Consider the following 22,156-nt stretch of genomic DNA (forward strand, 5'->3'; position numbering starts at 1 on the left):
CAATTAGGGAATCGGCTTCTACTCAACATTGTATACCACGCGGCACTGCAGTCTGCCCCATTGTAATCGCCAATGAGGGGAATAAGTTCTGCTCGTCAAGGATGCAGCATGGTTTGTGTTTATAGTCAACGTCTCTTGGATATTGACAGCGTGGAGGAGCTCCTCATCCGTCTGTTCCTAGCTGAAGCTAATGAGAAACTTCGTTTTATTCATTAGCGGTAAATAAAATCAATTAAAAAAGTTTTTGCCTTTATTATTTGCATTTCCAATAATTTTCTTTAAGCTTTTCAGCTGATTTTCATAAAGTTGCGCAGTTTTCCCAATTAAAAGGATTCTTTTTATGGGGCCTAAAGTAGTTTCACGCTCCCAATTAGATTTCAATGATTTCGATTTTGATTAAATCAGAAATGACGGTTAATGAAATGTGCGCCTAATCAGAAATGTTTGTGAAATATTTATCAATACATAAATACATAGATGGCATCGACAGTTGCTTACAGTGCAAATAATTGATTCACTGGGAGTTGAGAAGACGTTGAAGACGTTATCAAAAATTCATAGCATTCTTTTCGGCAGAAGGAGAGGGGGCGAGAGAGGGAGGGATAGACAACGACTTGAGTGCGAATAACTGATTCATTATTCAGATTGATTGATTGATTGATGGACTTTAACGTGTTTATTACCAGACTGTGGAATGCATAAAATTCATAGCATACTTCACGGCGCAGAGTCGGGGCAATGGCATTAAAGCGTGTTTGCTAGAAACACTCTGCCAAGGGAGAGCCACAGGCAGGAGGGAGAGGGAGAGAGGCAGAGAGGCCGGCCGAAGCAGAACAAGAAGCGGTTTAATGACAGTTGCCTGGCGACCTAACTGTTGCTAGAAGATAGACAGACAGAGTGACAGAGAGGGGCAGAGTGGGAGGCTAGATGTTAAGCGAAAGTGTTCAATAGTGATTTCCGTTTCCGTTTCCATTTCTGTTTCCGTTTCCGCTTGCCCGAGTGCCTAACAAGCGGCGATTGAGCTGCTTGACAAACTTTCGGCCACATTTGCCAACTGCTCAGGCGTCGGACAATTGTCAAGCCAAATGCATGAAGGGAAGCCCTTCAAGGCGCCAAGCGCAGCCTGAGCGGTGGGGGCGAAGCCACCTAGTGACATGCCTCCTGCCACCTCGGCGACTCAGACACGCCTCTGTGTGTGTGAGTGTGTGTGTGTGTGTGTCTGTGAGTGTGTCTCTCCTGCTCCAATTACAAGTTAACCTCGCAACGGGTTGCTTGATTGGTCTCCAGCTGAATATTGTTTGCTCAGGGTGTTGCCATCGCTGTTGCTGCTGTTGTTGCTGCTGCTGTTGTTGTTGTTGTTGTTCTACATATCAATTAATATCGCCCATGGGCGTTAATTAGCGGCAGCTTAATTGTAACCGAAGCAACACGGGCCCAGCCAGCGCAGGCAAATAACAGGAGCAGCTCCAACTGAGTTGCCTCAGCGTGCTCAGCCATTTCGGTTAGCCGCATTCGGCAGTGCTCATTACCCTTCGATACATACCAGATTGCCAACAGTGGGCCAAAACTATTTGGCTGCCCAGCTATCAAACAGATGTAGAGTATGAGAGAGAGAGAGAGAAAGGGTGAGAAAGAAGTGGTGGAGAGAGAGGGGAAGCATTGCAACCACGTTAAGGTTTCCTTTTTGTGGAGTTTCGACTACAGTTTTCTCTTGACTTTTTCCGCAACTGTGAACAATTTTCTAAAGATTTTCTTTACTTTTTCCTAGACTGAGCTTCAAATGAAAATAGGTCCTTCAATGAACATAAATAGTTTTCTGTTTTCTATAGATTTTTCACAAACTTTCAATCAGGATAAATTTTTTCCTCAAGTTTTGCCAAAACCATTTTGAACTGATCTTTAATTGACATGAAAATTTCATTGTCTGCCAATCTGTCAATCCATCAATCAGATTCGTTTGCCTGATCTGCGACTGCTCCTATCTATAGGACCTGTAGGACTCCTCTCTGTCACTCATTCATTCAGTCATTCATTCATGCGGTCCTCCATTCGGACTTTGTCTGTGTCATTACAACGCCTTGACAACTAAATCTGCATGCCGCAAGTGGCCATTGGGTCTCAGTTCTCGCATTGCTATTGTCAACAAACAATGAGTGCTCCATGGAAAAAACAAACAGACAAAAGATTTTCACACAGACAGACAGAGACAGACATAGAGGAAGAGGGAGGGGGAGGGAGACAGAGACAGAGACATACTTTGCCTAGACCATAATAAATGCAGACTCACATATGCGAGTTGGAGTCGTGGGCTGAGCAGGTGAATGGATTCATACAAACAGTTTGAAAGAGGGAAGGCATACCACATACACATACATATACTCTCGACTGATTGACAGATTGATGAACTGAATCCATATACCCAAATATATTTCTATAAAGAGTTATGCATCCAGTTTTATACTTGTATGAGTTAGGATTGGCTGAGTGATGTATGGATGTACATGTATAATCGATTTGACTGATTGACTGACTGACTGATGGATTTCAGTTCTATGTGAACCCATAAGTTCAGCTAAAAAATCTTTAATGCATCTAACTTGTTCTTCTTATGGATCGATGATTGATGAACTGGACTGGCTGATTGACAGAGTAGAGACTGACTGCAGATTGACTGATGCACCTGCTCACCAGGTCGACCAACTGATTGACCGATTGACCATGCCTGCCATTGCTCTGTTATACTCTTCTCTCGCTTTCAATATTGAGCATATGCTTACAAGTAGTCCACACAAAACGTAAACGCGTGTAAGCTTTTCATCAAACAATATCGCTCTCTCTCTCTCCCTTTTCGTGTGTGTGTTGAGTGGGCCTGGGGTATAGCTCTTGTCGTTCGGCTAGCTGCGACGAGTTTTGCCTTTGGGTTATTGCTTTATTCGCTTGGTCATTTATTCATTCATTTGGCTTGGTCATTCAGTGGTTCAGCTCGCTTTCCCCCTTCCCTCCACTCTCTCCCTCTCACTCTCTCGCTCTCTCTCTGTATGTGTTGTGCTTTGTATACAAATCCAATTTCATGTGTCTTTTAGCAGCTCTTTTCATTGCCGTTGCCAGCTGCCTGTTGTCCTGCCGCCTGCTGCTGTCCTGTTGTCCTGTTGTCCTGCCGCCTGCTGTTGCCCATCGCAACCTTCTGGACTCGCAATCAGTTTGATTTTCGGTTTCAGTTCCGTTTTTCGCTTCTTTGGCCTTTCAGTTCTCTCTCTCTCTCCCTATCTTCCTCTCCCCGTCTCTCGCCCTCTGCTGGGGCATTCGATAAGGCTTTGCTGTCTGGCCTATGCAAACAATTGGGGCCAAATGATATTTCGCAATGCCAATGCTTCTGGCTAAGCAAACAAAGCAAGAACTACAAAAGTAGGCAACTTTTACCTATAGAGCATATAGACGTTCTCGATAAATCGAATCATTTCTCAAGCTCATTTCCAGCCACACTTGTAATTTTCTGTAAATTGAATGCGGGAGTCAAGCGGCTTGTAGCCAGGGCTCAGTCAATCAATCAGATATAATTGATATGAAAAATGAAGTTGCCTAACTCCTGCCTTCAAGACATGCCTGACTTAATCAATCAATGTGTATATTTGTGCTATATTATATAGTAGAGGCAGATCCTTAGCCCTCGCTGGAGACAAACTCTTTGCTTCGCTGTTTGTTTTTGCCCTTCGCATTTTTCGTTTTGCTTTTTAAATTTGCTTTGCTTTGCTTTATTTGCTTTTCATTTGACTGCATTGGTCAAAAGTTGTGCAAATAACCCAATCTCTGATTTCTCGCCGACGCATTCGCTCTTCGTCTGTATTCTCAAGTGCCCATTGACGAGAATTAAAAAAGAAGCAAAATCCCTTTTCAAGGAGCATTTGGCCTATAGAAAACACAAACACTTGACATCTACTCGGCATTCGCTGCGATAACAGAAAAGTTTTACACTTATTTATATGCCTGATACTGAGTATATATTCGATCATTATGAGTGAACTTGTTGTGTAAATGAATCACTCATCTAGTTCCACAAACGGGAGCGATTCAACAGATTAGGCTATGAAATGAACTATTTCTACTTGACTGGTTCAGTGAACAGCGAACTGCAACCTATTGAAATATCAGTCAGTAATTCCAGATGTGAACTAGTTCGCAGTTGCTACTGCTGAGTTGGTTCAATGAACTGTGAGATGAATTACTGAGCTATCTCAGATTTGCTGGGCATGCAGTTCATTTGAACGACTGAACTCGCTTATCGAACCGTGAACAAGAAATCTAATTTTAGTCAGTAATTCCAGATATGAAGTAGTTTATAGCGTACGTTCAATTGAAACGCATTAATGCTGAACTAGCTCAGTGAACTGTGCGCAAATGATCTAGATTGGCAGCTCTAGTGCGGGAGGAGTTCAGTGAACTGTGAACGATAGTTGTTAGCTCGCCTTGCAAGTTGCAGTACATGTTATCAAAGAGCTCTGCCGAACTAGTTCGATGAGCGACACAGTTCACAGAGCCATGCCGGCGCTAGTTCATTGGCATCCGCCCCCGAATCAATCAGCAGGAACTTGCTTCTTCTTCAGGCTGCAAGTTGCTTAAATGTGGGTGATCGATGTGGGTTGATGTGGGTTGGTGTTGCCACAAATTGCAGGTGCACATGCTGCCAGCTGGGCCCTTTGACATTGGCCTGAGTTGCTGTGAGGCTGGAGCTGTTGACAACTGTTCATTAGCTTCTTGGTTTTATCACTCATTTGCCTTGCCACACGGCGCATGCCACATGCCACATGCCACATGCCACATGCCACATGCCATATGTGCTGCATGACAGCTGCAGAGCACCCTTGACATTAACCTCCGACTGCACTGCTAGCAGCAGCAGCAGCAGCAGCAGCAGGAGCTCGTCTCCTGCGTTGTCTTCTTTGGGTGCATACCCTTTACCTATGCCAACTGCTGCCGTGGGGCATATTGTTCATCTCAAGAAGCAGAGCAAGAGAGCATTTGTACAATAGTACAGGGTATCTAGGGGTTGCTCTGGTTGCTAGGCGCGGTTGCTTGAATTGTTGCATAATTGTTTGGGCAAGGACCGCAGATGGCCATCCGCATAGGCGAGCGTGCGTGTGTGTGGGTGTGTCTGTCTAGGCCACATTGCTGCAAATGAGCTGCTTGTGACAGCCACCGAGCTGAGTCGCCTATTGCGTCCTGCGAGTTTGGGCATTCGATGTGGCTGGAAGAAATTTCTGCTCCTGCCGAGTTCTGTCTCATTCGTGCCACCTGCCGCTGTGACTAATTAAAAATTAGCAATTACGGGCTAAAAAATTTGCCGTTATACTTTGAGGCGCTTCGCACTGCCTGCCTCCGCCTGGCAGCCGAAACGCAATTGGGGCCAATGCTGGCAGGAAGCTGCTCGGGTGGGGCGGTGGCTGGGGTCTCTGTGTGTCCTCTTGGGCTGCTCCCTCCGGGTGGGTGGCTGCCTTCTCCGGGTGGCTCCCGTAACTCGTTGTTTGTCGTAATCAGCTGAGCGAGCTAAACGCTTTAAGCACTCGGCGTGGCGTTGCCATGCTCCGGGATGCTCCTGGTCCCGAGCCTAGCTGGCCCGGCCTTAGCCCAACATTTCGCTCATTCTCCCTCTCGCTCTGTTTTCGTGCCGTTCCCCTCCCGGCTGCCTAGATTGCTGTTGCTTTTTTTAATAAGCTTGACGCGAGTCGAGAGCCAGCTCCGAAAGCTGAAACGCCCACACTTGACATCGTTTGCTAACTGCCGAGAGCCAGCAAATTTTTCTCTCTACATGCCACACACACACACACACACACACATGCAGCACATACCCATGCAGAGCAAACTTGCATCGAAACGTTTGTGCCCGACTAGAAGAAACCCTGATAAAAGTCGGGCACGCCGCAGACAGCGGAATCGAAGCGAGGGTAGGCCAATGCGTTGCTGATGTCGAAAATAAAAGTGGATATACATATATATGCATATATATAGGTTGCCCTAATCTAAGGTGTGCAGCATATTCAGACCTTATCGACTAGAGCAGCTTAGCCAGGCAGCTAAGATACCCGTTCGTCACACCCATTTGTAGGTGGTAGCTAAAACTTCCGACGATGCCTCTCAAATTGCCGCGCCGCTAACTTGGCAAATTTGCAGCACGGCAAAATTAGTTTGCATTAGTTTTTTCACCTTTTGAAAGCAGTGAACCCACTGCAAATGGGCAAATATACACACACACACACATGCATGCATATGTATATGTGTGGTTGTGGTTGGCAAATGTGGTTACGTATGTGGTCGGCGGGGAGTGCGGGAGTTTCTCTTGACATGCATACAGTTATCTCCAGCATCGTCTATCTTATGTGCATGCATACTTAATGATGATGACAGTGACTATCGAAAGTAAGGCTACAGCAGTAATAATATTGGGGCTAGTGCACGATGACACGGCAGACACAGCCTACAGGGTATCTGCACGCTGAGCAATCGCCGCCAGAGGCATTCCCTTGCTTCTCACATTAAATTGGCGTTTCTTGTCTGCGTCTCGATTGCTGCGATGCTTGACCCCTTGCACAATGTCCCATTCATTAGAGCAATCGTTTCAATTGATGGACTTGACAAACTGACAAAAACACTCTGGCATCAAACACACAAGGCCTTAAGCTAGCAGCTCAGTTTGCGGCTGTTGCTTGTTGGCTCTCCTGTTTCCCCTCTCTCTATCTCTCTCTCTCTCTCTCTCTCGCTCTGCCCCTTCGATAGAGCAAAGAGTTGTCAGCCCAAACGGCAAATACAGCTTCGGTTCTATTAAGTGTTGACAGTTGCCTTTTGCTCTTAACTGTATCTGTTTCTTGGCCTCTGGCTATCAACTGAATTTACAAGTAATTGTGAAAGGCTCCCAGAGTCTGATATTAAATATAGATATAGAGCGTGAACACGGCTGAAACTGAAGTTGATGGCCCAAGAAAAGGTCCTTAAAGCCAGTTGAGTGTCCCTCGATCTGGACCATAAATTACCATTGTCTGCCGCATGTCTAACTGTACTCAGGGTGCTTCTGCGATTGCTGAATAATCTAAATCCTTCTAATTAGCTGCAACTATTTGTCTGGCATGGCTCTTCAACACCTTCATCTGCAATTCAATTAGGTGCCAGAAATGAAATTGGAATTCATTAAGTCTATGCTTGTTTTTCACTCTCTCCCTCTGCGCCTCTCTCTCTCTCTGTCTCTCTCGCTTGAGCGTCGCGGTCTTAAAAGTTGACAGACAGAACGTCTCAGAGCCAAAATATTCCGTGCTCAGTTTCCAGTTCCGTTTACCGAGTGGGAAAACAGATGCCAAAGGCCAAACGAGAGAAGGGAAAGAGAGGGCAAAATGATGAGAAGGAAATGAGGGAATAGAGACGGAGCCAGAGCAGGAGAGTGGAGGAGGGGCAAGAGGTTAGCGCCTAGGGATTGAATGACAGCCAAAACAACCGCAGCCAGTCCTTTTGCAGTGTATAAAAGTTGAATGGGTTCGCGACGTTGTTGTTTCTCTGCCCGCCCGTTGAATTAAAGTGGGTATATGCGTTTCATTAGGGACATTATTACAGTCAACAGGCTTAGCTGAAACCATAGCCAAATACATGGATTGTGCGAGCAGGTATAAGGCAGTTGGTAGAGCTCTTGACTTGTTAGTATACCTACCTAATCGTAGGGCTGTCCTCAAGGTATGCCGTAGATAGATTTGTTCATAAATCGATTTCAGTATCAAAAATATCGATTTTCGTGCTGAAGTGCTTCTTCAAGTTCAGACTTTGGTCCCTTCCAAGAATCCCAGTGTCGAATGTGGGCGAGTATCGCGCAGTCGTTCAGGCTCATTTGTCGCATTCTAAGTGGTTCTTGCTCGCCTGACGACCGAAAAAACCGCCATTAAAATAACTTTTCAGCTGCCGACGACGGCTGGACGGACCCGCTGAGTGGGTGGGTGGGCGCTCCTGGCTGGGCGTGGGCGGTCGAGCGGCTGGCGGCTGGCGGTTGGCTTACTGTGCGCGACTGCTCTGGCCTGGCCAAGTGGCAGCCAGCAGTTTTCACAGCAGTCACACAGCCTACGGCGGGGCAACTTTTCAAATTTAGCCGCTTGGAAAAAAAAGCAGAAGGAAGGAAAATCATCAGCACCGACCTGCCTACGAAACAGAGAATCTTCTCAATGGCAGCCACTGCGTATACATAATGTGCTCAGCGTGCCATTGTTTCTGTAGCCGTTGTTGTTGTCATGCCCGGCACTTAGCGTGTGTGTGTGTGTGCACAATAGATACGTGCATACATTTAGTGTGGATTACAAAATGTGAAGTAAGCTGTAAGCAAAACTTTTAACTTGCCAAAGGGAGCTGAAGGGCTTCCTGCCTCAAGACCATCCCAAATTCCATATGGGATGCGACATAAGTCAAGCTAAGCTGCCACAGATGATGAGCAACGGCAGAGCAGGGTAACAGCTAGCTGAGCATGCCCCAGTCGTTCGTTCAGTTTGGCATGGCAGTGTGAATCGTTGCTGTTGCGCTACAGGTTGGCTAAATCTAACAGATATACATATATACACTGATACATAAATGGGAAGGGTATTCACTAGTCGAGCAACGCCTCTGCTTGCACTGTTTTCCCGCTGCTTTGTTGGCGTGAAATCAAATTTGGCCGTCGCGTTGCCTCGTGGACGAGTCGTAGGGCTCATTGTTCGGCTCATTCGGGCCATTTAACAGTTGAGCTCTAATTGTTAACACACGCGCACACACATATATACGCACTAAGCGACTCACACACACGCACGCACAGACGTGCAGAGCTCAACTTGCGCTGGAAACTTTAAAGGTTTTCTACAACAACTTTTCTTTCACAATTTTTGGTTTTGTTTCTTTTTGTTTTGTTTTTCTTTTCTGTTTGTGTGTTTCCTTTGTGTTTCTTATTCGCTGTTGCCTGTTGTTCACTCTAATTACTTGCTGTATGTTCTTTATATTGCATGTTGTTAAAATCGTTAGCGAAAAGCGAAAAGCGACAAGTGAAAAGGCGAAAAACTATCGAAACAGACTCAAAAGAAACAAGAAAATAGACCGAAAACGCAATTGAAAAATGGACACGAAATTGGCGCAGGGTCAGTTTCCGGCCACGTTCCCGGAGACATTCAAGAATTTCTTCGAGATGATGAACGAGGACGAGGATCACGTTGAGCTCTTTGCCAACCTGCTGGAGGATAAGGTACAGACGAAAGTCGAAAGGTTCCCAGAAATCTAAGCCCAGCCGCAGCCTCGACAGCATTCCCATTGCATTCCCATCCATCCGCGTAGCGTCTACAGTCGATGGCCTCTGTGCACAGCTTCTGACTTAATCTCTCTCTCTGTTTGCTCTGTCTTTCGTTTCCGCACTAGGTGATACCGCGCAGGAGCCCAATGCATGCCCAGCGGCAGCGTTGCGGCGGGAGCCTGCGCAGCCATCTCAACCGGCGTGCTGGGCATGAGCACATCCAGGCTCAGATCCATGCGCAGAGCCAAGGTCGAGCGCAAGTCATACCTCCCACCCAGGATCAGATCCAGGAGCAGATGGCGAACCGCTCTCGCTCCCGCTCCCAGCAGATCCGTTACTCGTGGCAGCAGCCCGCTGTTGCGCAGCATCCGCATCCGCATCCGGTGGTCCGCGCGGCCCCACGGAGCCGCAGTGGCAGCAGTGGCGACATGAGCCGGTCCATGGGCATGGATCAGGAGCTCGCCGCGAGCTCGGGCTACGCCCTAGGCCCACGAAGCCGCAGCCGCGGAATGCGGCGCAGGAGCGTGTCGGGCGTCGACGATCTGGGCGACTATGGCGGCGTCCTGAGCCACTGCTCCAGCACTGGCAGCAGCGTCGACAGCCTTGTCCACACCCACAGCCAGCTGATGACGCGCAGCCCGAAGCACTCGACGTTGACCAGCCTCAACGTCAGCAATCGCGTGCCAAGGCCCAACTCGGCCAAGATGCCGACCGATAGTCAGCAGCTGCCGTCGGCCGCTCCAGCTTTCCAGCATCAGCAGCAGCAGCAGCCGCTGGACCAGGATCATCTGCAGCGCCACCAGCAGACGCGCGACCTGCAAATGGAGTTGCACCAGCTGCGACTTGGACCCGACGGCGAGGACAACAGCGCCGGGCGTGCGCCCCAGAATTATGCGATGCCCCGCCTCCTGGCGGACAGTCCGAGGCACTCGCAGCCAAGGCACTCGGTCATACTGGAGCGATCATACGACTTTGGTAAGCTATTGCCATTAATAGATGGTGCATAGAAGGCGAAAGAATGAGGTGAGAAATGTGAGAGAATGATTGGTGAGAGAGGTAGAAAGAGAAAAAGAGGGGGAGAGAGAGAGAGACAGTGGAGTGATGGAGATAAACACAAAAGTAGGAGAGTTGAGCAGAAGCAAGACAGAAGAGAAAGGGAGAGGAGGAAGAGAGAGAGAGAGAGTAGACTGACTGGAGTAGGAGAGAGAGAAAGGTGAGCGAGCAAGCTGGAGAAATATAGGGGAAGAAGAGCTAGCTAGACGGATGCATGGACATGTATAAAGAGAGAGATAGAGTGGGGGAGGTCCACAGGAGCATATGGAATTCGGCGGCTCAACGGCAAGCAGGTTAATTGGGAATCGGATGCCTTATTACGGCAAGTGACAGCTAAAAAGTTTCAATGTGTTGTCAGCTCTTCTGTGATGTGTGTGCGTGTGTGTGTGTGTGTGTGTGTGTGTGTGGGTGTAGAGCAACATGTCGTGCATGAGGGTGGGCGACATGCAGGCACCACATTTTCTCTAGCTTGTCTGCGGGAATCCCAGGCAGCAAAGCGCACACACAGCGCTGGCGACAAGCCGCATACACATTCACACTCTTACAGTCACACACTCGCATGCGCACATACATACATATGTATATGCTTAATTAATGGCTGGCGAAAACAATAAAAATTGTTGGGCTTGAGCCGATTTCTGGCTGTGGCACAGCTGTGCGTCGGGTCTCCAGGTGGATGCCCCATTCATATTTCAATTAAAATTTCCCAATACACCTACAGAAGCCCACACACACACACCCGCGCACCCACGCACACAAACACAGCCATTGATATTGAGAATTTTGTGGCAATTCCCTGTGCTGCCTGCTTTGGGGCGCCTGGATGTTGCCCCATCAGAAGGGCATAATGCGTATTAAGTTTTCATATAGGACGAAGAAACAAACAAAGAAGAAGAGGGGGTAAGACAGTGAGGAGGGGAGTGGGAGGAATGTTAGGGGGCGGGGCTGACATCATCTGGTGGCATAAAGCGCAAGTCAGACATCAACTTTAAACAAGTGCCAAATGAACAGTGAACAAAAAAAAAAAAAACAACAAAGTGCTGCAAAGCGACAACTGCAACAACAACAACAACAACAGTAAGAACAACATGTTGCAGGAATAAAAAAGGTTACAACAGCTCAGTGAGCTCAGAGCTGAGCCCAAACAGAGCCAAAGCGTTTTTCCCTTTTTTTTTTTTTTTGAGGGTCGACTTTAAAAGCGGACAACGAAATGTTTCCAACAAATAAAAGCAAGGGCAGATAGCGCAAAAATAGCAACAAGCGAAGGGCATGCTGCCGTTGTGTATACCCTGCAGAGAGGCAGAGAGATGTTGAATAAGAGTGAGTTAGTGAGAGGAGGGAGTGATTGGAAAATCTGCGCCACTTCGATGACATATTAAAGAACAGATATTTATCGACAACTATCGATATTTCGCACTGGAAACTGATAGCTAAGAAGTTGATGTGTATACTATATATAAAATGCCTTTTACTTGCTGCAATTTTTAATTGTGCTATTTAGATGTATTTAGATAATTATCGATTAATTGCTGCACAAATTATATATATATATACTAATAGAAGAACTAAGCTTTTCAATCCAGTTAGTTACTCTGTGATAATAAACGCGCGACACTTTAATCGAGAAGCTATCGCAATCGAAATGTATCGACTTTCTTAATTTTATAGTAATCGATTTGATTAAAGCTTTGATTTTGCATTTCCTCTCAACTGTTGCGGGCGTAAGTAGACCTTCAGCACGAGGCAGGGCAAACAGGGTATGCAGGGTACGAGAAGGACCCTTGAAATGTACTTCAGCTACGTGGGCGCTACACAGACAGACTGACAGAGAGGCAGGGCATCGGTTAATCGGATCACAAGGCAGACGGGCAGAGCATCGATGCCCATTGGAAAGTGAAGGCTTAGGTTAGGCAAAAACATATTATTAAATGCACGTAATTCGCTCTATAAACAGCGACAAGAACTCACTTAATTATAGAAGAATGAAACCGCATAGACTACCCAATGCCCTGAGCTATACCTATATACGTCTGCCATTGGCGCCCTTCAATTCCACAAATGGCTACAAGGGTTCTTCAAACACTCTCACTGGAAATTTTACAGGGTATTCGAAAATGCTTAACACAAACATTTCATTACTATTTAGTCTGGTTGAGTCTTCGAGTGCTTTTCAGCAACTTTTCATTGATGGAATTGATTTGTCGCATTGATTGGATTGGTTGGGGCTACCCAACATACGCTTCTCCGACGCTTCCCTAATCCCATTAGGAACATTTTTAGAATTGATGTCAAAGCTCAGTCATTAAATTAATATGGCTCGTGTCATTCTTAAGCGGCTTTCGGATGGAAACAAATTAATAATTCACGAAATGAATGTTTGTTTGAGGAAACAAGCGAATAATTGAGTGAACGACCCAATGAATGAGTGACTATGAAGCAATGATTGCTCTTTGAGGGTACAAATGAATAAATGCGTGAGCGAGTGTGTGAGTGGGTGAGTGAGTGAGTGAATAACTATGCCAAGCAATGAGTGAATCAGCGAAAAAAAAAAATGCTATTTGTGGGCTCAAATGACTAAATGAGTGAATGATTGAATGGGGGAGTGAATGGCTAAATCAAGCAATGAATGAATGACTATATGAAGAAATGAATGAGTAAGCGAACTCCAAAGGATTAAATGAGTAAGTGAATGACTATGTGGAGAAATGAATGAGTGAGTAAATGCAATGAATGACTCAATTAGTGAATCAATTTGTCAATTGCTCAGTCAATCAATGAATTAATAAAATGATGCATAGTATAGCCAGTATTCTTATATGGATGCTATGAACATCCGATTAGCTTTGTAACATTCTTTCTCCGGTTTTATGATAACCGTTATTCGCTTACTTAAAGAGCAAAACTAATAAAATCGTACTTTTCAATGTGCGCATCCTTTAGGCTAAACACACACAAAGCCCGAAGTTTATTGCGTAGCACGACTGATATATACCCTATACTCTCTTCACTTAACTAAAGATATGTTTATGTAATGTGCCTGGGGTAAAGGAAACTGTGTTTCATCCATACCAACTAGGCTATGCAGTAAACAGATGCCACACCCACACACACACACACACTTATACACATGTGCAGTGAAGTCTTTGAAATACGTAGGCAGGCAAGTTTTCGGTCTGAAAACGTACTCATATTTGACTTTGGCTTGACTTTGACTTCGATTAAGGTAACATACCGCTGCGCCCGTGTGTGTCTGGGTGTGTGTCGCTCAGGTGTAGCTCCGACCTGGGTCACAATGCGGCAGATTCCATAGCACGGTCGGGACCATAAATGCCACTCTGAACAGCAGCCAAAGGCAGCCGCTGCCTCAGTGTGAGCCATGCCTTTTAGCAGTTGGTCAGCATTAATTTATGACTAGCTCTGTGTGAGTGTGTGTGTGTGTGTGTGTGTGTGTGAGTGTGAGTGCGAGTGGGTGCAACGTCTGCCTGAGTTTGACTCTGTGCAGCTACGCAATTGGAGCAGAGCCAGAGGCAAATGGGCAGACTTAATCGAGTAATTATTTATGGAACTGTTCAGTGACCAGCTCCATTGAGAGAACCATACGAAATGAGCTAGTTCGGCGAGTATTTAATGATGCAGCTTATCAGAAATGCCCGTCATTATAGCCTGAGCTAGTTCAGTTCTTATGGCATTCTCGATAGATGGGCGGCCGGGCAGGAGTCGAGTCCAGTCGAGTCGGCTCGAATGGGCAGCATTGAATGGGGCGTTGGCCCCGTTGCTAAGCGAGGCACAAAGGACAAGCTCGCATATTTTTCGTAGTTTCATGGAATTCCCGTTGGCTTTCTTGTTGCAGATGCCAGCTTTGACGGCAGCGATGGAGCCGTGCCCTCACCAGCCCCCCAGCAGCTGGCCTACAATGTGCTCCGGCCGATACTGAAGTCGCAGCAGCACCAGACCCAGCAGCAGCAGCAACAGATGCAGCAGCAGCAGGACCAGCAGAAGCTGCAGCACTTGCAGCAGTTGCAGAGTATGCAGCAAATGCAGCAGCAACAGTTGCAGCTGCAGCAGCAGCAACAGCATCAGCTGCAGATCCAGCTGCAGCAGCAACAACAGCAGCTGCAACAGCAAATACAACAGCAGCAACAGCAGCTGCAGCAGCAACAGCAACAACAGCAACAGCAACAGCAACAGCAGCAGCAGCAACAGCAACAGCTGCCGCCGCTATCCCAGCAGCCGAGCACATCGGCCCAGGCCCATTTGCACCGCATATTGCCGATACCGCCCGTGGCACAGAGTAGCTACCAGCGCATGCAGCACAGCCGCGGCAGCCTGCAGGGCGCAGTGCAGCGCAACGCGAGCGCCGGCAGCTCGACAGCTGGCTACAGCTACAGCATGCAGGCCCAGCAGTCGCAGCAGTATGAGCTGGCCGAGCAGCCGGAGCAGCAGCAGTACTATGCGGGCTACAGCCGGGCGTACGGCTCGCAGGGGCTGCACGGCGAAGGCCATTGGCGCGACGAGGAGCCGACCTGCTCGGCTGCAATGGCGGCGGACTCAATGCACAGCACCTACCAGGATTTTCTGCAGGCGGCTCCGGATCCAGGACCGGGAGCGGGGCCGGTATGTAAAAACCCATCATCCTAGCCGGATCGATGTACCAGAGCTCGTTTGTCTGTTTGCTCACCGTGCTGTCCCTCAGCCCCGTTGCTCGTCTCTCAGCTCATGCGTGCATTCATTCCATCTATGTTCAATCTTCTATCAGTCCTTCAGCATAGATCCTATATAGATCTATATAGAAAGAAAATACCATATCTTGCTCAAATATGTTTTAATTTAAGTAAAATATTAATGCATCTCTCGCTACCCTTTGCCCTTGCAGCCCAGCATGAGAATGCAGAGGTCACCAAATATGAATAGACGCAGAAGCTCCTCGATTGCAACTGGCGTGCTGCACGGTGATCATGGCTACGGCTATGCCAACGACAACAAAAGTTTCGCCGGCGAGCAACAACAACAGCAGCAGCAGCAGCCAGAAGAGGAGCACGTGGAGGAGGTGGAGGAGTTGTTTGCGTTCCCCAATAACAGCAACAGGTAGGGGGAATTAGACACGGATCCATGCCCCTGATCTGAAGTTTATCCGTAGCTTCCCTGAGTCACTGCGACAGCAACAATTGCAGACGCAACTGCAGCAGCTGCAACTACTGCAGCAACCGCCTTGCCTTGCCTTAGCCAATTATCGATTATATCGATTGCAGAACAAGATTTATACCCGATTCCTTGTAGTACATCACACTTTCAGTTTATCGATAAATACAAATAGCCTAAGTTATCTAGTGTTTTTCGAATTCTAAATTCTTATTAAAAAATTCAAATTATTCGGCTACTTCTAGCTTTTTTTTCGATTTCTTATTGACATGTTTATCGATTGCCTTTTTATGTTCAAGTTTCTATAGTATTTATGTATATATAAGTTTTACAAAGGCATTATTTTGTCCGTAATTGAATTTCTTCTGAAAGCTCTGAAGACATGGCCTTCAGCTGCCGCACAGCTCGTAGCTGCAGTCCTTTGGCTATTTGTCCGTCCGCTTCTCCTTTGATTTTCTTTGTTGCTTAAACCTGAAGGAAACGAGGAGAAAATTGAATAAGCCTTAAGCAGAGCAGCTCCGCGGCTTTTCACGTGGAATCAACGCAATGCGATCGCCGCCTTGGGTCAACTTTGCTGCGATGGGCTGGCAGGCTAATTATCGACTGTCAATGCAATATATTTAAACCATATATATATATACATATGCTCCATTGGCGGGCCTTGTACTCATGCTGCACACTCTGATTGCAGGGAGCGGATGACGCTGGCCAAGTCCCCGCTTGGTCGGGCCATCGAGAGCGGCGTGCTGACCTTCCATCAGGCGATGAGCGGTGCGGTGTCGCCGCAGTACGCCGGGGTAGTCACAGGGGTCGGAGCAGGAGCTGGAGTGGGTTCGGGTGCCAGCAGTCAGTTGCCAGTGAACGAGCTGGACAAGTGCCGCCTCGGCTCCAGCTCAGCCTTGGCGGCTGTGGCCGAGCACACAGCGGAGACAGCGGAGACAGCAGCAGCAGCAGCAGCAGCAGCAACGTCGTCTGGCGGCGCAAACGCCACCAGCTCGACCACGACCGGATCCAGTGACGAGGTTCAGTCGCCCGTCGCCAACAGCAGGGCGCTGCAGCAGCAGTATCACTCGGTCAACAGCAATCAGCAGCGCGAGCGGGGCGTGGGCGAGTCAGCGGCCAGCGTGGCCTATGGCAGCTCGGCCACCATAGCCGTGGCCGTGCACATGTCGGAGCGGCAACGTCTACGGACGTCCAGCATGCCGGCAGAGAGTCGCAAGGTGAGTATGCTCAGAGTTGTTTGTCCATAAGCCAGCTTGCTATCATTGAAGAGCTTAATTAGCTTGCTAAGTATTTTTAAATTACTAAATAATTACCAGAAGATGCTTTAATTCCACTTAAGTACGGCCTTAATTACTTGCGTAATTAATCAGCAATTAAATCTAATGATACCCTTAGAATATTATCTGGTAGGTCTATGCCAAGTGATCCCTAAAATTACATGTGATTACTTACCAGCATAGCTATTAAAGGCTAGATTTTCGCTTTGCTGACGATGGAATGGCTTAATACTTGGCTCAATTACTTTAATTACTCTGGCAATTACTTATGTGATTGCCTTCTATTGCAATCGATTGGGCGTATTTTCAAGGAACTGCCCCAGTAACTCTATGTGCAGGCATTTATCTGAGTCAAATGAATGCGCGACAATTCCTGGAAATACCTGGCATCGCCCAACACCTTTTGGTTTGTTGCTAATAAGCCAATTCCCCAATTCCCACGACTCAGCTCTGGGCTCTCTGAGTCTGACTGCCATCAAAGCAGCTGATGACATTGAACGACAGTTGCTTTGCTTTGTATGCGACGCAGAGAGTGAAAATGACCAGAAAAGCCAATTCGTTTAGATTAGAGTATACAGAGTCAGAGAGAGAGAGAGAGAGAGAGAGAGAGACAGAGAGAGAGAGAAACAGAGGGACATAGGGGTCGGTTGATGCTTTAGCTATATCATATTAGCTAGATATTAATTTTGAATCCACGTCTTGCTTCTCTTCTGTATACATAGAGGAGGCTTTCAGTATGGTATCTGCTAGTCGGGCACTCCCCACTAGAGCGCACTACTCCTTTGTTCTTGCTTTTCGGGACATGCACATGAGATAAAGCTTGCCCTAGGGATTCGGTGGCAACATACATAAGTACGAAAGAACACGCCAGCCTATCTTGTTAATATGAAAGAACGCTCATACACACACACACACTTACACACACACACACACAGTTACCCTAGCGCTTCAGCTGAACATATTGCCACACAAAAATGAGGGAAAAAGCGGGAATTACTTGAAAGCCCAAAGGCTAGCGGATTCAATCCCAGCTGTGGCTCTGCCCGAGCTGCAGTTGTGAATTGCTGGAAATGCACGCTGTGTGCACAAAGACAAACACATAGACAGCCCCATGGCACCTCCCCCTAGGCAGCCCCCTGGCAGCTCCCTGGTTGCCCAGCCCGGATGGAAGTTGCAGCTGCCGCTGGGGTGGAAGCGTAGCAGCCCGGCAATAGACAAGCTTCTACCTGTCTATGTGTGCGTGTGTATGTGTGTGTGTGGGCGTATAGGCGTGGCACACACAGAGTCACTCTTGACATTCTTTTGACTGCAGCGAGTGCAGCTTTTATTTTGCTGCTCTGCCTGGCGACGTGCTTTTGCCATTGATTCGATTCTTTTTCTCTTTTATTTGCGCTGTGGCCTGGAGCCGTCAGTCCCCCCACCCCCACTCCCCGGAGGGCAGGCGGCCAAACGGCTGGCGCTGGTGCTGGTGGTGTCGGCTCGCCAGCTGTCGTTAAACATGTTTTGCCATTCGAAGCCACGAAAATTTCATATGCAAACAACAACTTTTCCGACTCAATTGCCAGACAGAAGTCAGCTGAGTCAGGCAGGAGTAAGAGCCTGGCGTCGGGCTGTCCGTTTTTGGGGCACTGCAAGCTAAGCGGGCCAACAGGACAATCAACTCAGTCCCAGCCAGCGCGCCTGCCACGTCCCACACCCCACGCCCCACGTCCCACGTCCCACGCCCCTTAGGGCGGCTGCAGCTGAGTTTTCAGTTTGTGTTGCCTACATTTGTGCGCGAGAGGGAAAACTAATTACATTAGCGCTGCAGCGACTAGATAAGTGCAAGCCGGATAAATTCCCCCAGCGAGTTCGAGAGCAGGAGTGTGTGCGTGTGTGCGTGTGTGCATGTGTGTGTATACACAAAGTATGTGGAGCAACAGGAAGGCAAAGGCTGCCAAAGTAGGATGTGAAACGTTGCGCGTTAGTTAGTTGCCATAGTCCTAACCATAAATCCAAGTTAATGACTGGTATACACACACACACACGCACATTTATACATACACATACACATAGGCATTCTCTAAATGCAAACAAAAATGAAAAAGAAAAGAAGGAAGAGTGAAATGTAAAAACTTTAGTTTCCCTAAGAATACCCACAAGGGAGTCGCACACCCACACACACCAACGAGCACACACACGCATGCACGCACACATATTATATATTTATACATGCTTTATGTCTGGCTGAATGCTCTACGCACCGGCCGCGCCGCCAGGCCAGCGAGTCGAGAGGCTCGCGCGTCCCTGCCAATTGACAGTTTGCTTCGTCATGCCCAATGGTTGGCATAGCAGCTGCCCCAAAACAATCAAGGGCATAGCAGCCGGTATACATCGCTGTCAGGTCGTCCAGTTGCCCACACTCCCCCCCACTCTCGCACTGCTTAATACACACACTAAAACACATAAGCGAACTGACAGCAGAGAAAAATACAAATTTGAGTTCTTTATCGCATTTCTCGTTTTCAATGAAAACACGCAGCAAGAACAAGATGAAGGAGAAGCAGGAGCGGAGGAGTAAGAAAATCTTTGGTATATGTTAATGCTCGTTCACTTGGTTCTAAAGAGAGTCGATTGGTTTTGTGTGCATCGACCATATAGATACTGGAGATACGTATCTACTCCAATAGAGCCTCAATCTTGGAGACTGAACAATCGTGGTAGTCTGAACGAGTACTAAGCAGTCAGTAGGACTCGACTTCCACGTTAATATTTGTTTTGGTTTACTTTTGACTCGCACACATTCGCCTGAGCGAACTTTTATATACACCCTATATATGTATTACCATCATGAATATCCTTCCATAATATATAACTATAAATGAGTTTAGGAAAGACTTGAAAACTTAGGATCTAAGTATACGGGCAACATTTCTCACACATTGTTATTGTAAAGAAATCCATTTAGTTACTATTTCATGGAGAGTATACTTTTGAATAGATATATATTTTGTGTAGCTCTAATCAGTGGGACTTGCCATGGACTTAAGAGAAACGTTTAAATGCAACTCAAAGCAGCTTTGAGATAAACTCATTAAGGACTTTGCGCTATAAGTAAATTAGCTAAGGCAGGAGATGGACGTAAGGTCTGAAAACAGTTGTGCAGAAAGAGGAAAATAGAGAGAGAGATAAAAGATGGGGGAAAAGTTGTAAGCGAGAATTGAAGTCTATAAATGAAAGTTCAGTAAATGGATAGAGATAGGACATAGCGATAAATGAATACTGAGAGCGTGTTTGAGCTTGTATTGAATGTGCACCTGTTGCACACCTGTTGCACCTCTTGCAGCCCCGCCTGGCGGACACGCGTCGCTCGGCGATTCACTGTGGCGCGGATGTCGAAATGGATTATTATCGCTTGCGCAGCTTCAGCATTACATCGCATGGCGTTTGCAATCTGGGCGATTCATTACGGTAAGTGGGTGTGCCATGCACACACACACACACACACACACACACACAAACGACAAGCAACTCGCTCTGACATGTGCCTTCTTATTGAATTTAAATTCAAATTGTCTTCAACAGCAGCCGCAGGTCACGTTCCATCAATTCTGTGACATCCAATGGCACCTCGAACAGCGGCAAGGATCGACACAATAGGTGAGTGAGACAAAAGAGAAAGAGAAAGAGAGAGAAAGAGAGAGATAGTAAAAGTGCACGTCTTTCAGCGTGTCATGAATTATTCGTTCAATTGAACTTATGAGTAAAATAAATAAGTTATTACAAATGAACTGAATATCGATATGAACCAGTATTTTAGTATTAAGTTCAATTGAACGATCTAATCAAATTAAGTTGCTGAACTAGTTTAGAGATGCTATATGAGAGCTGATTTGCAATAATAAGCTCAATTGAACGACTTAATCAAAATGAATTTCTGAACTAGTTCATTAGTAAGTGAGTGATGTTCGCTGTAGTAGCCCTAGTTCAATATATTGTTCACAAGGTTGACTCCTGAGCTTGTTCAACAAAATGAACCAGCTCATTTTGTCGATCCCTTCCGCCTACATTTGTGGGCGCTCGGAGCTCGACCTGAATTTTTCGATGCCAGACTCGATTGTCGGTTGTTGTATTGCTCATGAGCTGAACTAGTGTGTGAAATGAACAATTGAATTGGCTCATCAAAAGGAACCGGAATGAGCAACTCTTTATTGTTGACTCCCACTGTCAGCCAGCAGACGCAATAAATTGTTTATAAGAATGTTCACAATAAACCATCGACAGCAATGACAGTGACACCCATACATACATACATACACATACACACACAAGCGCACACCTTTACACAGACTTTTACCAATTTCATATATCTTTTCCATACGCTCGAATATTTTTCGTACAATTCTTCTTCTGCCCCTTCGTCTTCTTCCTTTTTATTATGCGCTGCTTCGCTCTTTTATTATTATTATTATTTTTATTTATTTATTTTTTTTTTTTTTGTATTATTTTTGTTGTTGCGAGCTGTACAAACGCATTCTCAAAGAAAATTCCAGTCTTTATTACTGTTGTTTACTCGGCAACGGCAACGGCGACGTCGGCAGCCATGCGCCCCTGCTTAGCCCCACCAAGGCTTATTATTGTTATTAGATGAGGCTAGGCCTCTGCTGGCAGTAAAATTATAAAGTCGTAAAGTCGTAAAATCTAATTCCCCAGCTGTTTGTGTAAATAGCCGAAATGGCAATAAATACACTCGCTGAGAAAGCCAAGCGTCGTCAACAACAGTTATTCGGCTACTCAAGAGTCGCATCTGTAAGTGAGAAGATTGACTGCCTAGGAGAGCATTACTAAAAGTGTAAGCAATGCTCCGTGATTGAATCGTACATGTTACTCAACTGGAAGCCACTCTGCACCTCTATAAACAGCGGAGAACAATCAAATTTGATTGCCTAGTTGAAGCTTTGAGTTACTTGAGTTGGAAGTCGGAGTCGTTTCTATGAGGCATGATTGAACAGGAGATTATCTTAAGGAATAGGTGTTTAGTCACATTTGATTGACTTGATTGATGATTGCACTAATTGGTTTCTCCTCTTGGCCTGCTTTCCATGCTTAGCATTGCGTCGGCCGACATCCCGGAGGCAGAGGCGAGCAACATCCAGCCGCACTCGCAGAGGCCCAACGGGGAGCAGGTTCCGGCGTACAAAATCGCCATGCTGGGCGGATCCGGAGTGGGCAAGACAACGCTGACATATCAGTTCACCACGTCGGACTACATCTGCGCCTACGATCTGAGCCTGGGTAAGTGCCAAGTGGGACACGTGTGCTAAACGACATCATTTAGACTAATGTGGGGGCTTTTGGCCCCTTGCCCGCATCAAAGAGGGTTTGAGCGTGGGTTTGGGCTCGGGTTCGGGTTCGGGTTCGAGTTCGGGCT

General features: G+C 46.8%; 1 protein-coding gene across 7 annotated transcripts in view; it reads left to right on the forward strand.

Annotated features, from left to right (window-relative positions):
- Window positions 1-22,156, forward strand: part of LOC108618040 (uncharacterized) — a 50,734-nt gene that overhangs the window by 19,005 nt on the left and 9,573 nt on the right. For 4 of the 7 annotated variants that reach the window (XM_089473311.1, XM_089473310.1, XM_089473312.1 and 1 more), the window contains exons 3-10: window positions 9,013-9,229; window positions 9,400-10,249; window positions 14,178-14,941; window positions 15,201-15,412; window positions 16,158-16,686; window positions 20,072-20,196; window positions 20,311-20,385; window positions 21,836-22,020. In XM_089473311.1, coding sequence (XP_089329437.1) covers window positions 9,104-9,229; window positions 9,400-10,249; window positions 14,178-14,941; window positions 15,201-15,412; window positions 16,158-16,686; window positions 20,072-20,196; window positions 20,311-20,385; window positions 21,836-22,020 — 2,866 coding nt within the window. In that variant the 5' untranslated portion in view covers window positions 9,013-9,103. The remainder of the gene's footprint in view (window positions 1-9,012; window positions 9,230-9,399; window positions 10,250-14,177; window positions 14,942-15,200; window positions 15,413-16,157; window positions 16,687-20,071; window positions 20,197-20,310; window positions 20,386-21,835; window positions 22,021-22,156) is intronic. The other 3 variants (XM_089473316.1, XM_089473315.1, XM_089473314.1) reach the window with 2 other exon arrangements.

The sequence above is a fragment of the Drosophila arizonae genome, chromosome X (genome assembly GCF_054131065.1).
Source record: "Drosophila arizonae isolate 15081-1271.41 chromosome X, UAZ_ARI_1.0, whole genome shotgun sequence".
Lineage (NCBI taxonomy): Eukaryota > Metazoa > Arthropoda > Insecta > Diptera > Drosophilidae > Drosophila > Drosophila arizonae.